This window comes from Halichoeres trimaculatus, unplaced genomic scaffold, assembly GCF_033239565.1.
Source record: "Halichoeres trimaculatus isolate MK-OKI-2021-1 unplaced genomic scaffold, fHalTri1.1 fHalTri1_scaffold_15, whole genome shotgun sequence".
Taxonomy (NCBI): Eukaryota; Metazoa; Chordata; class Actinopteri; order Labriformes; family Labridae; genus Halichoeres; species Halichoeres trimaculatus.
In genome coordinates, this window is record NW_027437193.1 from 17076394 (window position 1) to 17091074 (window position 14681).

At 40.3% G+C, this 14681-nt stretch overlaps 1 protein-coding gene across 1 annotated transcript in view; it reads right to left on the minus strand.

Annotated features, from left to right (window-relative positions):
- Positions 1-2572: 2572 nt before the first annotated feature.
- col15a1b (collagen, type XV, alpha 1b) overlaps positions 2573-14681 on the minus strand; it is a 37095-nt gene continuing 24986 nt past the window's right edge. Inside the window, exons 23-44 of the mRNA XM_074688794.1 lie at positions 14487-14522; positions 13945-14028; positions 13758-13823; positions 13400-13435; positions 13074-13136; positions 12449-12538; positions 11842-11877; positions 11661-11714; positions 11412-11468; positions 11266-11325; positions 10987-11031; positions 9632-9713; positions 8212-8237; positions 7450-7548; positions 7149-7293; positions 6976-7040; positions 6643-6774; positions 6431-6529; positions 6263-6337; positions 5942-6139; positions 5666-5781; positions 2573-5029 (exon numbers count right to left, since the gene is read on the minus strand). Of these exons, the coding sequence (XP_074544895.1) occupies positions 4807-5029; positions 5666-5781; positions 5942-6139; positions 6263-6337; positions 6431-6529; positions 6643-6774; positions 6976-7040; positions 7149-7293; positions 7450-7548; positions 8212-8237; positions 9632-9713; positions 10987-11031; positions 11266-11325; positions 11412-11468; positions 11661-11714; positions 11842-11877; positions 12449-12538; positions 13074-13136; positions 13400-13435; positions 13758-13823; positions 13945-14028; positions 14487-14522 (1887 nt within the window). The 3' untranslated portion in view covers positions 2573-4806. The remainder of the gene's footprint in view (positions 5030-5665; positions 5782-5941; positions 6140-6262; positions 6338-6430; positions 6530-6642; positions 6775-6975; positions 7041-7148; positions 7294-7449; positions 7549-8211; positions 8238-9631; positions 9714-10986; positions 11032-11265; positions 11326-11411; positions 11469-11660; positions 11715-11841; positions 11878-12448; positions 12539-13073; positions 13137-13399; positions 13436-13757; positions 13824-13944; positions 14029-14486; positions 14523-14681) is intronic.

Genomic DNA, 14681 nt, shown 5'->3' on the forward strand with positions numbered 1-14681 from the left:
GGTTAGTGGCATTTAAGAATCATCACAGGCTGTGCACGACCTCTGATGTGAAGCAGATTGATTGGATAAAACAGTATTTTGCAGAGTAATTAATCAAAATCCTAGAAATGTAACTGTAACCTAGAAGATACGTTGTGACTTCTTTTTCAAAGAGTGATTAAGCATGCAAACATGCAGGCTGTGTATGTAGGCCAGTTGCAGCAGAAATAATCATTATAACCTCATTAAAAGACCTCACATGAATATGAAAAGCAAAAACATGTAATGAGATAGTAACTGATGATGAGCTGGCTCTTCTTTAGCTTGATGAAGCCAATCAGTGGCATCTTACAGTTGATAGATTCATCTGGTCATATCTGCCGCTGTTGGTTCAGGACATCTTGGGTGAGTGAATAAAACATTTCTGGAGCCAGAGGATGTCAACAAGCCAACAGCATCAGATCTGATCTCATAAAAGTATCATTTGACACAAATGCAACATTGCATAGCATTGCCTTGACTTCAGATCCCTTCCTTGTCATGTTAGTGTCAGCATCAGGGAAGACGATAAAATAGTCTGTTTTACAGTTCAACAGCTAAAGGAAAGAGACAGTTAGGAGAGGGATGGCTGCTGTCAAGCTGCACTTCCAAAGGAAATACAGGCAGATGGAGAAGTAACTTGCACAATGCTTCCCTCTAAAGGATAGAAACAATTTATTTTGAAGACCAGGGGGAGACAACATGCTCATGGTAGAGAAAGAAAGCCTCAGGCATTCCCTTTGAAAACAAAGCAGACACACTGTGCGTGTTAGTTTCCTTTGTGCTTTCCTGCTGTGCAGCATTTTGAAACTGGGGACTTACATCAGACTCTGCATAAGAAATGTAAAGTCATGGCTGGAATACAAAAACTGTAGCTCAGGTTTTGATGACATCTACCATCAGTCATCATTAAATTCATATTAGGAAAAGAACAGCTTAATGCGTTTCCTGATTATATACTACCACTTATTTATTTATTTATTAGTTAATTGGATTTCGTTGTCTATAAATGAATTTTATTCTGTGATTCTTATGTACAAATCAATCAATGAAAATCTACCTGGATATGGGCACTTAGGAACTCAGGAACTCAAGAATCATTGTTCTTTCTTTCTTTTTCTTTCTTTCTTTCTTTCTTTCTTTCTTTCTTTCTTTCTTTCTTTCTTTCTTTCTTTCTTTCTTTCTAGCAATTTCACATCAATTTCTTTTCAAAATAATGTTATATAACAACACTTTGAACTCAGTGGCAAGTTAGCATAAATCATTTACATTTTTGGTGACTTGGGTAACACATTGAGGTTCGTCATGCTTAGCTTTGTCTGTGAGATGTTTATCTGTTGAGGCTTTGCTGACACCTGGAGGACAAAATTGGAATTTTTTTAATCCTACTATTTTATTTTTCAAATTTGATTTTTTTTTATTTTTTATTTTTTTGAAATTACACATTCTTTTCACATTCCCCTGTTATAATTGTTATCCTGGGCCCACTGATCAATCATTTTTAGATCTTACAGAGGCCTAAATCTCAAGTTGTCAAGCAAAGTGTTCATGGGTCCATAGTGTAATGGATGTGAGGTAGTAAGTGGGCTGGAGTGGTGTGGCCCAATGTAGCAACTTTTCCCAGAAGTCTGTGTAACACCCCAGTGAATAACCACCCCTTCTCCTACACACCCTCAGACAGATTTAGTCCGGGAAGTGACAGCTCATCAGATTATCTCACATGAGTATTTGCATAATGAGACATATCACAGAATGACACAACACTGTCAACAAACAGTGTCCTAGCAACAGGAAGCCAATTTTAGGGCAACAGAGATGTTGGAGGTGATGCTCCAGAGATATTTTTAGTCTATGACCAGAACCCTCTACATCACCCTAATACTGAAAATCAGCTTTTCCCTGAAGAGTTTCCTGTAACTGGTTTGATCTATTATAACCTTTCCAGCACTCCTTCTGACAACTGTGCTTTATACAGAAGCCAGAAAAAAAACGACTAAATCGGTATCAAGACTCTAAATTCTGTGTTTGAAACTGCTGGCTCATGTCCTGCCCCTGAATCACCCCTAAGTGAGGTATCTCACTCCCTACGTCAGAGCGTGGGGTGGGGGGGGGTGGATACTAAACATAGATCTGAACCTGACACTTGAGGATTTCCCTGACAGCTGGGGAACTTCCTGTTGGTCAGCTGATGTGTGTTATGACAACCAAGCTCACTTCATGGCACCGTAAACAGAGTGCTGGGAGTTTTTGATTCATATGTTATGTGTTTATTTATCATGTCTTTTAAATAGGCTAGATACCTAAAGTCAACAAGGACACCTGAATTCTGAAATATTGATCAGAAATTTTTGAACACGACGCCTTCTTTCTGCAGGATTACACTGATAAGATATAAGATGTCAACAGCAATGGGACACTTTTAATGTCTGAAAGCACTTTGTGTGAAACTCTGGCGCCCCCTTTGGGACATTCAATAGTAGGATACCAGACTGATGCACTGAGACTAGTGGTAATGAAAAAAAGACACCACAAGTTTAAAAAAAAAACACACAAAAGACATTTATTCAGTGAGCACCAATCAGTCAGTACAAACTTTTCTTTCCCCAGAACCTCAAGTTTCATTTGAACAATAACATAATGATTTAACACCAGAAAATCTTACACTGAAAACAGAATACTTCAAACATTGTGTGCCATCAGTCTGGCCTGTTTCATCTTTGCAGGCAAAGAAATGAATCTACAACTCAATTGAAGCAGTTAGAGGAGAAATACATGAGTCATTTAGTGTGTGACAATCAAAAGCTACCTCTACAGAGTAAAAAACAACATCGAGACAAAAACAACGCACACATATATAAATTTATACACAATTCAACTTCATCAAAATCTGCGTGTGCTAATCTCAAACTATGTCCTGCTACTGTATAAATTAGTGATCATCACACATTGATTCAACGCTAACACTAATGCTAAAGCTCTGCGTGAATGTTGTGATTAGTTCTGCACGCAATGGGGATAAACTTAGCAGAAGAAAGGGAATACTATCCTGCATATCATCCTAAATAACTCCTAATGTTGGATTTTGATTTGTCAAGAAAATCATTCATAACACTGGATTTGGAATGTCATTCAACAGATGTAATTCAATAGAATAAAAAAATCAAAGTGTGTTAGTCAAGTTTTCAGCAGAGGGCGCCGTCAGTTTTATTACATTCTCTTTCATGTTGCATGTTTAATCTCTATTAACGGATTCAGAGGGAATAGCTGGGATTGAATAGTTCTTGGAATAATTTTTTTTTTTTTTTTTAGGCTTATGAGTGGCTGGTGAAAAAAGGTGATGCTGTGGTTGGCAGACTCTGCTAGCAACCATACGACAGAAAGAAAAGGATACTTTGTCTAGAGTCTGAGGCTCTTTTTTTAATAACATGAGCACTCAATGGCCTGATTTTGTTGGTTCATGTTGTGATGATGTTTTGTTTGAGTATTCAAGTCAGGTGATGTCCTTTTAAACTTGATTTTTATAAATGGACACTTTAATTCTATCCTGTTTTTATTAACCAACTGTTGATCTTGTTTCTTTCCTACCTTTTGTTTTTTGCTTTGGATTGCTTTTTTTTTTTTTTTCCTTTTCTTTATGAGGCTTGCCTTTTTAGTGCTGAGAACTTTGTCATTCTTCGTCACATAGCGATTGTTAATAATCGATAAATGTGTGCTGATTACTTATGGGTAGAAATGAATCTCTCATGGACCAAAAGTACTACTTGAGAAACCCTACACACGGCTCTCATGTTCAGTAAAAGTCTGGCGTGTTTTCCTCCTCTCTACCAAAGAGTTCTAGTGTTGTTCCAAAAATTAAAAAGTCACATGACGGAGTTGCTTTGATGCTCTGGAAAATGTATGCTATATAACCAAGAACAAACACAGCTTTGTTTGACGCAGTTACACACACATACGTATGGCGCCTCTGCTGTATAGAAACCAACTGGAGCACAAAATGTGTATTGATCCCAAGTAACACATCCTTGATTAAGGATTTGTCCTGGATCTAATCCATAATTACTAACACTGAAAAAGCTGCTGAAATGATTATCATCCCAGTCTGCCACCGTATAAGACTCTAAAATTATAATCCAGCTAAGTCCCTTGGCAGAGCACATTCAGCATCACATGAAATTACAATTCTGTCACGTTAATGCGTCACAGGGCTTAGATTTTTAAATGGACTCTACTTATTCAAACCTCTGTTCCATTAAAAAAATATACATAAAAATCACAGGGATACATTATGGTATTATTATGGACGATATCTACTTCTACTGTTCAACTGAAAGGAAAATGAAAAACTAGAACAGATGTTTTTAGCTGAACTGCTACAAATGCTAACTTTTATTTGACATTCACTCAAACTGCCCTGTCTGATGATACTCTGCGCTGCAACACTGTGGAAATAAATAATCGAGACTGGGACAGATGCTCATGTTTGATCAGAGTATGTACTTAAGATGAACTTGAGTGTGCTAGGTGCCTGCTTCTGCATGAAAACGTGTGTCTGTGTGTATCTGTTCTGCATGTCTGAACACAAGTGCCTCTTGTCTGTGAACTTTAATGTGACTTCTCTGCAGTGATGTGATCAGAGTTTGTATGTGCCTGCATGTTCCTCTCACTTCATTTTGAATGTACTGTATGTGCACTGTGTTAGCATTTTCTCACCTGCACTCCCAGCACATGCATTTGTGTGTGTAAGCATGTGTGTGTGTGTGTGTGTGTGTTTGTGTTTCCTGCACCTCCTCAGGTCCTCTTTTGATGTGTGTTTCCCACATATGTGTTCTCTATGCACAGCACGATGTAGTGGTTGGAGCAGGAGCGGGTGTGTTGTCCCAGCAGTCGTCCCGTCTGCAGCAGCGCAGCTTGTCCCGTCACAGCCATGTCACCCGTCCTCCACGCCTCGCAGTAGTTGGTGGTCAGACGGATTCCCACAGTACTGGAGCCGTGCCAGACCAACTTCTCTGGCCTGAGGGGGGAGTGAGTCAAAAGACAATCAGGTCAGTAGGGCTGGGACAATATGATATTCTCACAATTTGATTCTATTATTATTTTTGGGGTACCAATTCAATTGAAATTGCTATTCTTTGATATTTATGATATTGCGATTTTTGGTTTGCTTTTTTAACACAAGAGCATGTGAAAAAGTTAAATGATGATAATAATGTCTACGGACTATATCAGGAACTATATTTTCCCATAAAATGCACATCATGTGAGTTAGAGAGAAACATTTCGCCCTCTGCTGGAGAAAAGTGTTTTTTTTCCAATCCAGTTTATAAACACAGACTGAAATGTAGAATTTGAATTTGGAAAAAAAAAAATTTTTGGTAAAGAACCCAGATTTTGGCATTGTCAAACAAAAAATCCCATTATCTCGATTTTGTTTTTTTTCTCCCACCCCTACAGGTCAGTAAAATGAATCTGTACACTGCAAACTGCAGGTGTTGAGAGCTCGACACAGGTCTGAAGCTAAAAGCAGTACCAAGCTTTTGTTTGTACTACACTGAAATTTCTCTTCCTTGTTACTTTAAAAAGTCAAATTTATCTAGCACTCATGTCCTGAACATGGATGCTTTCACTTTTTCTGATCACAAACACTCACCATGTGGAGTCAGTCATCACGTTACGTCCGTCAAAGGAGTAGATGGGTATGGACGGATTGAAGGTTCCTCCATTCCCAGAGAAGATGGATGTCCAGCTACTGAACAAAACTTCACCCTGAGGAGAGGAGAGGAGAGGAGAGGAGAGGAGAGGAGAGGAGAGGAGAGGAGAAGAGAGGAGAGGAGATAACATCAGTACCCTTCTTGGATATTTTAATCAAAGAAATATTTCTCATTTTAGATAAAACTGTAAATGCTAATCCAAGCCTCCTCCTCACCCTCATGTTAACCACTGGCATGTCAGTGCGGTCGACCTTCCTCACGATGGTTGCTAGGTCCTGGAGGTGTGAGGACAGGAAGGCCCTGTACGTGGCGGTTAGCCCCATGGAGCGAGCCTGCTGGTAGCACTGGAAGTCTGCGCCCCGGATACCACGCATGTCTCCTTTCAGCGGGGCGTTCAGGGCCACCAGATGGAGCTAGGAAAGAGAGTATGAGATGATCACAGAGGTTACGAGTGGGGATAAAATATTACAACCAGCTTAATTTCCTCATTTATGTGAGTCTCTCTGGCCCCATAAACATGAGTCTGTTACACTCACCCCAGGCACAGCGTTGAAGGTCTGTGGTAGCACATTGTAGCTGGGCTGATATCCTCGACTGCTATCTTGAAGCTCCTATCCAACAACAACAACACAAAAAAAGAATTAGATAAGAGTGTTGCAGTTGACGCATGTACAGTGTGTGTACGTGTGTGTTCATGCACACACCTGACTGTGAGCCCTCTGTTGTCTGCTCCATTCTCCAGGCCTGCTGAGGGCCTGAGAGGCTGCTGAAGACTGAGCCCCAGAATGGATCAGCTCTCCCAGCTGAAAGAGAATATGACAATCTGGTTTAAGGCCGTGTTATATTTTAAGAGAACTTCTCTCCTCTTTTAAGAGAAGGAGAGGATGGTGAATATCTGTCACTGACTGAAACTTACCTGGACCTTTCTCCAGCCGTTACGTGTTCTGATGTACAGCTCTCCTCCTCGCTCAGGAACAAAAGCCAGTGTCCCCTCTGCAGCTCGGTGGGTCTCTCTGGTCAGAGCGTGGAAGGTCTTGTATGTAGTCACCTGAATAAAAAACAGATCAACATCAGTGTGTTGCCTTTAGGACACTTTTAAAGACTATTTTACTCTCTGTAGGTTTATTTACGCTTGACATTTTATTTCACCAACCGACCTTAGCTCCACAGTAAATCAATATAAAGAGTTTTTATTCAGGGAGGAGTCTGACTGGAGTACAAGTGCCTTGCTCAGTGGTAGGTTTCTCACCGGGTTGGCGTATCCTGGAGATCCTGGTGGTCCAGGAGGACCAGGAGGGCCAGGAACACTGACAGCTGAGGATGACACATCAGAGATTCAAACACATCATGCAGTGACACACACACGCCTGCGACTTGTGTTTAACTTTTATGGGCTCCTTTCCCTGACCCTTAACCACATACCTGATCCATGTGCAGAGACAGGTCCTGGCGGACCTGCAGGGCCAGGGGGTCCTCGGGGGCCAGGTCGTCCAAACCCAGGGGCTCCAGGTTGACCTGCAGCACCAGCAGGGCCAGGAGGACCCACAATGGACTCGCCTTTTGGACCCTACAGGATGATAAAATCAGACTAAGGTAAATCCTCTATGTGTTTCAACAGCAGTTCAGATAGGAACCAACTGTAACGACGAGCAACGCATCATCCTGATACCTGAATAATAACTGATGCTGATATTTTTAGTAGCACACCATCATGAACACTTACCACAAGTCCTGACCTCCCTGGCAGTCCTGGAGGACCAGGGAGACCACCATCACCCTTTTCACCTTTCTGACCCTGGTATCCCTGATCACCTCTTGCCCCCTGAGACATCACAGATAAAAAAGACAAACTTAAAGGAGACTGACCACAGACTGTACGAGAATACATTTGGATTAGATGTAGATCTTCTCAACAGATAAATAAATGATATTTCTCTTTTTTTTTCTATCACCAGCTGCACCAACAAGAAGGAAAACAATGCAAGACCGAAAGTGATGACCTCTCAAGTAAAAATGTCTTGATAGAGATACTTAAAACTACCGTTGAAAACAATAACAACTTTTATTTCCTCCATATGAGCTTTTCGTTTATTTTTACTGTGTGTGTTGCTGCAAGAAACTGGTGGTCACGAATTGTGAAGTTAAAGACAATGTAGCAAGCAATCTTGAAATCAGAGGTACTAAAATAAACCTCAAACAACTGCTGAGTCTGAAATGTTCTGTACACTGTGTTTCTAATTAATAATGTATGTAGACATTTTTCACATTTGTTGGCTTTTCTCTAATGCGCTGCACTGATATGTTCTCTTATGAAAGAGAATACGTTAGAATTACGTGCCTACATTTCAAAAACAACAAAAAGACAGACACCGTGTTTGTCCAATCAGCAATGTCTCTGGTCACCTGTGGGGCTGCGCAGATCAGTTTATCTTTCCCACAACATGTTAAGTCTATGTGTGTCTGTGTTTGATGAAACAGGACTCACCACAATTCCATCAGGAAACCCAGAAGCTGAGGGAAGGAGTAAACAACATAAATTATAAAAGATCATTGAGGCATGCATCTCTTATCAAAACAAAGAATTTAAGTCCCTGTGAGTAATTTCAACTTGTTTTGATAGTGGCCCCTTCTGTGGACAAAGTGTATATCTGATCCCTCTGCTAATATGATTCTGTAAATGACTAGGTGATGATTACTGACAAATCATTTTACTCCTTTGTCTTTTAACCTTCAAATGTATTCTCAGTGAGAAAATTAGCTGCGAAAACATAAAATGATAATGATAAAAACTAGTGCTGTCAGGCGATTAAAAAAAAAATCTAATTAATTACAGGATTTGTAATTAATTAACCTAATTAATCGCATTTTAATCTCATATCTGATTAAGGTCCCAAAATAAAGAATTTGAATTCCAGGACATTAAAATTACATTAAAAAACATTAAAAAACATTAAAAAATAAGGTGGGAATATATACAACACCTTGTTTGGTACCCTGAGGCATAGGGAACAAATGAAATAAGTTTTATGGTTCTATCTTTACAAAATCTACACAGTCCTGCACCTAAAATAAGCTGATTTGATTTTTAGGACGGTTTTTGCTTCTGTCACATTTTTAATCGATGTGGACTCAATTTTCACTGCAATATGAGCTTCTATACTTCTACGAGGTCAGGAGAACCAGGGCTAAAGGCTAAAAACTGTGAGGAGCTACGTACAAAACACTTTATTCAAGTCTTGGATCAAAGAAAAATGAAGTATTTTCAGTTTAACATGCTCTGAACACACAAAATGTTGCTCATTGGTGCAGAGCAGCCCCAAGCTGAAACATGACACCAGGAAGATGGCAGGAAATTTTCAATGAATTCTTTAGATTTAAATACAAGACATTTATCAATCATTCAGGGCTTGTTTGATGCAGTAAAGAGTGTAGAATTATCTGTTTTTTACAGAATTGAGCCAGAGCAAACGGTTGATTTTCTGCAGATTTTCAAAAAGGACGTGTGAATAAACAAGATGTGGACGGCAGTCCCCCTTAACAGCGCTCTCTCTTCCCCCGGTTCAAAGCATGTTGCTGACGTCAGGTGTGATACATTCAGGGACCGTCGGAAATTTGAAAATCTGACGAGAACACCACTTTTTCCATGTAGGACAAACGGTTTGTAAATGCTAGACATTTGAAAATAAGTGCGTCTTTGAACGCCCCGCGGGTTTGGGATCCAGATTCATCTGCGTTAATTTTTATAACGCGTTAATTTGCGGTGTAATTAATTAATCTAATTAACGCGTTAAAATGATAGCCCTAATAAAAGCTTGTTTTGTCCCTGATGGTTCAGTTAACTTCTGTAGCTCACAGAAAAAAAACTCCTCACAGGAGCTAAAAAGGACGATAAGTCAAGTTCTTACCAGGTGTACCAGGCTCTCCAGGTAACCCCACGTCTCCTTTGTCTCCTTTAAGTCCAAGTGAATCTCCTCTTGTTGCTGACTCCTACACACACAGGCACAACTGTCAACGGTCATGAATAGATGTGCACAAGCTGATCACATATTGAATTCACTCAAACGACAACAAAAACAACACAAAACAGGAGTGAAGTTCAGTTATGGCAGAAAAAGACCAGACATACAGTATGTCGATAGTTAAAACAATGCTGCCAGCGCTGCACAAACACCAGTTAAATACAACAGATCCATGCTTCACACAGCAGCACATACAGCCCTCTTCTGGCTGTGGTTGTTAAGATATGACAGGTTATTAAACAGGGTTAAAACAGGAGGTGCACGCTCTTAATTTAAAAACAAACCCCAGTTGAAGGTCTTTTAAGAGTGGCCTACATGACAGGAAATCAGTTTTCTTCACTTCCATATATTAGCAGAGGAGCCCGTCACCACACCAAAAACCCAAACTGTACGAAAGCTGCCAAATTCCAATCAGAATTCCTGTCCCATGAAATACAATAAACCAACCTTGAGTTTTTGGAGTTTCATGTAAAATTATTTCACAGGTTTACTTGATTGGAATCCAGCAAAGCAGAAACTGCAGTGTCACCAGAAAACACATTCCCATAAACATTTCTTCCCACATAACAAAACCCACCAGAAATTTCAGTTTGATTGATCCCACTTTAAAAACAATCAATCAAAAAGCAACCACCCTTTCAAATAAATCAGTAGGAGGTCAAAGAGGGCAAGGATTCCCTTTTGAACTGACTGATAGTAAAGGAGATGTGGAGCTGACTGTGTTTTTCCTCACGTCTGTCAGAGATTCACACAGGTTCCTCTTCCTTGATGAGGATGTTTGTGAGTAACGACATGAAGCAGGATTCAGATTCAGATTCCCTTTCACACCAGGCATTACATTCATCCTGAGCATTCTAAGTGAACTGATTGGTGTAAATAGTGGACTTCCAAAATGGTCTCAGCCATGTCAGATTTAGGTAAAGGATGGTTTAAAGAAGGTATGTAGTGATGTCACTTTTGCAACCAGGACACAACCTTCATTTTTAAACATGAGGAATGTTGATGCCTGATGAAAAGAGTCCAGACCCACAGACATGTAGCCATCTGAAGAATGATGAGGAAAGGATGGGGGTGAGGAGAATTGAGGGGAAGGTAAAAGAAGAGGTGGTAAAAGTGGGAGGAGTATTTGTAGCACAGACCAAAGAGCTGCCATGCTGCTAGACCCACACAGCGACAGAACCACCAGATGATCTGAATTCACACCAAAACAGACCAATCAGATGGTCCCACTCAAGACTTACTGATCCCTTTTTGCAGTGCGGTCTGGGTCGCACCGGAAACACTGTCTTTAAAATTCAGAGAAGAGCAGCGTGGTCAGACTGAATGAGGAAGGTACATCAGGTATTTGTTGGAATGAAGCAGAGTAAACACAAGAAGAGAAGCTAGATAACCTAAAAATGATATGCAACCCCAAGTGTTGGCCATTTCTCAGCATCAGCATTATCTTCATTGTCACAAACGTGGTCCATTAACTGAAAGTGTTAAATCTGAGAAATGAAAAGTAGAAAGCGGAAACTTACTCCGTTCAGCCCAATGATTCGTCCTGGGAGTCCAGGTGGGCCTGGAGGACCCGGGGGTCCCTGATGGAGAGTGAATAAAAAATGGAGGTATTAAATAGGTGAAGGTGGCTCATTTTAAATATCTAAAACTATTTTCACAGTCTTACTGGAAGGCCAATAGAGTCTCCTCTGTCTCCTTTCCTGCCAGGCATACCAGGTCGACCCTGCATTAAGAAAGAAACTTAGGTTATAAACACTGTGTGCTATTTAAAACAAAACACTGATTCTCCTGGCATTTGGAGCATTTCTTCATGAGTTTGTACAATATTTCATGTAGCATTTTACTTTTTGGGTTATAAGCATCCCACCCACAAAGGGTCCCCGACATTCAGATAATTAACACAACAGGTACTCACTGGGCGGCCAGGGAAGCCATACTCTCCTTTTTGTCCAGTTGGTCCCATAGGGCCCTGAAATAAATAGAGACAGTGATGTGGACATCATTCAGACCTGTTTTCAATTTGTCATTTAACAAAAAAGAAAAAAAAAAGACTTTATCCAAAAACATTGATATTTTTACTCATTTCATAAACTCACAATAAGTCCAGCAGGTCCAGGAAACCCACGGTCACCCTGTAAAGTGACAGAGCATTACAGTGAGAATAAAGTCTGATGTGATGGGGAACTAATACAAATAACTGTAATAAAAAATATTCTTTCTGGTTTAGCTAAGTTTTGTTTTTGTTTTTTTTCTTTTTTTAATAAAAAAGGAGGAATGTGTTGTGACTTCTTCATGGTACTATCAACATCTGAGGGGGCAAGTGATTTCAGAATTAACAACAGTTCATGGCAGGAGGGATAACATTTTAAAAGTTTACTGTATTTCACAGTAGCTGCCAAATTTATCACATTTTAACAACCTGGGGAAAAAAAAAGTATTGTAGTTTTGATGCTAAAACTGTTACTGCCAGAGAGTCCAGCTGGCATCTAGTTCTTTAATTTTCTCCTTCTTGTGTCTGCCATCTCATGGTTGTCCTCAGACTGACATTCATATAGCACACGTCAGTGTCTAAAACTGAGAGTGTGCAGTGCACGAGTAAGACCAGAGCCGTATCAATGACCCACAAATAAAAAGAGACAGTAATTCTCCATGAAATGCATCACTGGTTAAAATGTGATGTATAGGGGATCAGTTCTGGAGTACCTTGATGCCTTTGAGCCCCTGAGGGCCCCGTGGTGCTGATAAGAGGGATCCATCAGCAGCGATGGTCACCCCGGGCTCTCCCTTCTCTCCCTGTGGGCGTGAAAAAAACAGAAGTTTCTTATACCTGAATGCACAGAGTTTCCTTCTCATCTCAAAGAGTGGGTATTGCGCTGTTTAGAGGCCATTCTGGTACTCCCATAGAAGCTTTACGGCTCAAAAACATGCTGGCATTCTAGAAAACCCTGATTTCAGCCTCTGTCTCAAACCCTTTGTTGTAGCGACTGTCTCTTTAAGGCTCACTGCTCCACAAACCCTGTTCCCTCTGATTGGCCAGACCTCTGGAGGCTGTTCGGGACAAGAACTATGGGCAGACCTTAGTGTTTGAGGCTGCTCCTCCAACATCTCATGAGCCAGTTAGGAGATCCTTATGTGATGACTTCATAATTTCAACAAGTCCCATTAAAATTTCGTGCTTTGGTACCAACATCCAGTGTTGTCACTTTATACCCACATCAAAAATATGGGAGAGAAGAATACCCCCTCTTTACATTTCTTTTCTATGTCAAATGATGATGTGTCTTTACTTAGTTAGATTCCTGTATGCGGCCTTTCATGGTGTTCTCACCTTGGTTCCTGATGGTCCCTGAGCACCTGTAGGGCCTACATCTCCCTTTGGTCCCCTGGGGCCCTGACAAGAGATAAATGAATAATGAGATGAAGTTTGAATGTTTTACAAAGTTGAAACCAAAAAAGTGATATCTCTTTGATTACCTACCCATTCTAGCCCAAAGTTAGCAAAAGCAAAATTAGAAACAGAGTGTTATATGGCTTTTTAGTACATTGCACATGGCAACTTTGCTGAGAAACCTCAACATACTGTATAAAATAAAACTTCTCTGAATACAGCACAAAGGTGCTACGGCATGAGATAATGATGCAAAATGCTCTTACAGGAAATCCAGCTCTGCCAGGCAAGCCTTCAGGGCCCTGCAACATGCAGACACAGCAAATACACGAAAATACAGTTTCACTCACACTTGCATATGCATGGACACAGGTGCAGGTAAAAGCAGAAGCTCTGGATTAATTATCTGAGATGAAATTATCAGACAAGTTATCATCACACACAGCTGCAGCCAGAGAGCTTCAGAAAGCACAGACAGCAGAAAGCATGGCGGTAAAAAATAACACACATTTAAAGCCTGCTGTTTTAGCTCAGATCAGCGCTCTGATGTCAAAAAAAGGACTGAAAATTGGTGACATCTTAAAAGACACATTCACATCATCTGAACAGGTTTTTGCTACGCACCATGGGCCCTGGTGGTCCCCTGATCTCTGTGAAGTTAAAGGTACCATCTGTGACATTGAGGAGGAGCTGCAGACAGAGTGTGGAAAGGTTAAGTGAGTGCACAGTTATCAGCTTTTCAGAGATTTTCAGTGACATCAAAAATAAATCTTTTTATCTGAAGCTGTGGCTGTGTTACTGTGTTTCGTACATCCTGTAGATTGATGATAGTTCCAGGAGGTCCAGGAGGCCCTGGTGGTCCCTGGATACTGAGTCCATCAACACCTCGATCACCCTTCAGATGACAAAACAGAGAGTTATCAGTCTTTTGTCTGCAGGAAATTATAAAGAGAAGCAGAATTTAGAAACAGAGTTATGAAAAGAAATTTTTCACTTGTTAAGACAACTTACTCTCAGACTGTGTTTGATACTGAGCTACATTATTGTTCAACTAAGCAATGTGTCGGCCACCTGTTTAATGTAATGCTGACCACCTTCTGGTCTTTTACTAATGAAACAACATGTGTTTCTGTGTGCTAGAGGGATAAACCAAAACTGTTTCATCCATGGAGCTGAACATGAGGTGAAACTCTCTCTTACGTCTTTAAAGCTGAGCAGATAGGTAGATTCATCACTGCACCATTACATTAAATGTAAAGAAGTTTTAAATTGAATCTGTAATCTGCTCTACATGTTGTTTTTTTTCATCAGACGTTTGAGTATTCAGACATTTCTTTATGTTCAGTACCCTACCTTTGATCCTTGGCTGCCTTTTTCTCCTTTGGCCCCCTGTTGTAAGAGAAAAGACAAATGTCATGAGAGAAGTGCAAACAGAGATGGTACAATTTAAGTATTATCTGCCATGAGTAAGCATTATATACCTGTCAGAACACACTATAAAAAAGGCTGTCAGTACCAACACTTTCTTGCAAAAACACTAACAAATTA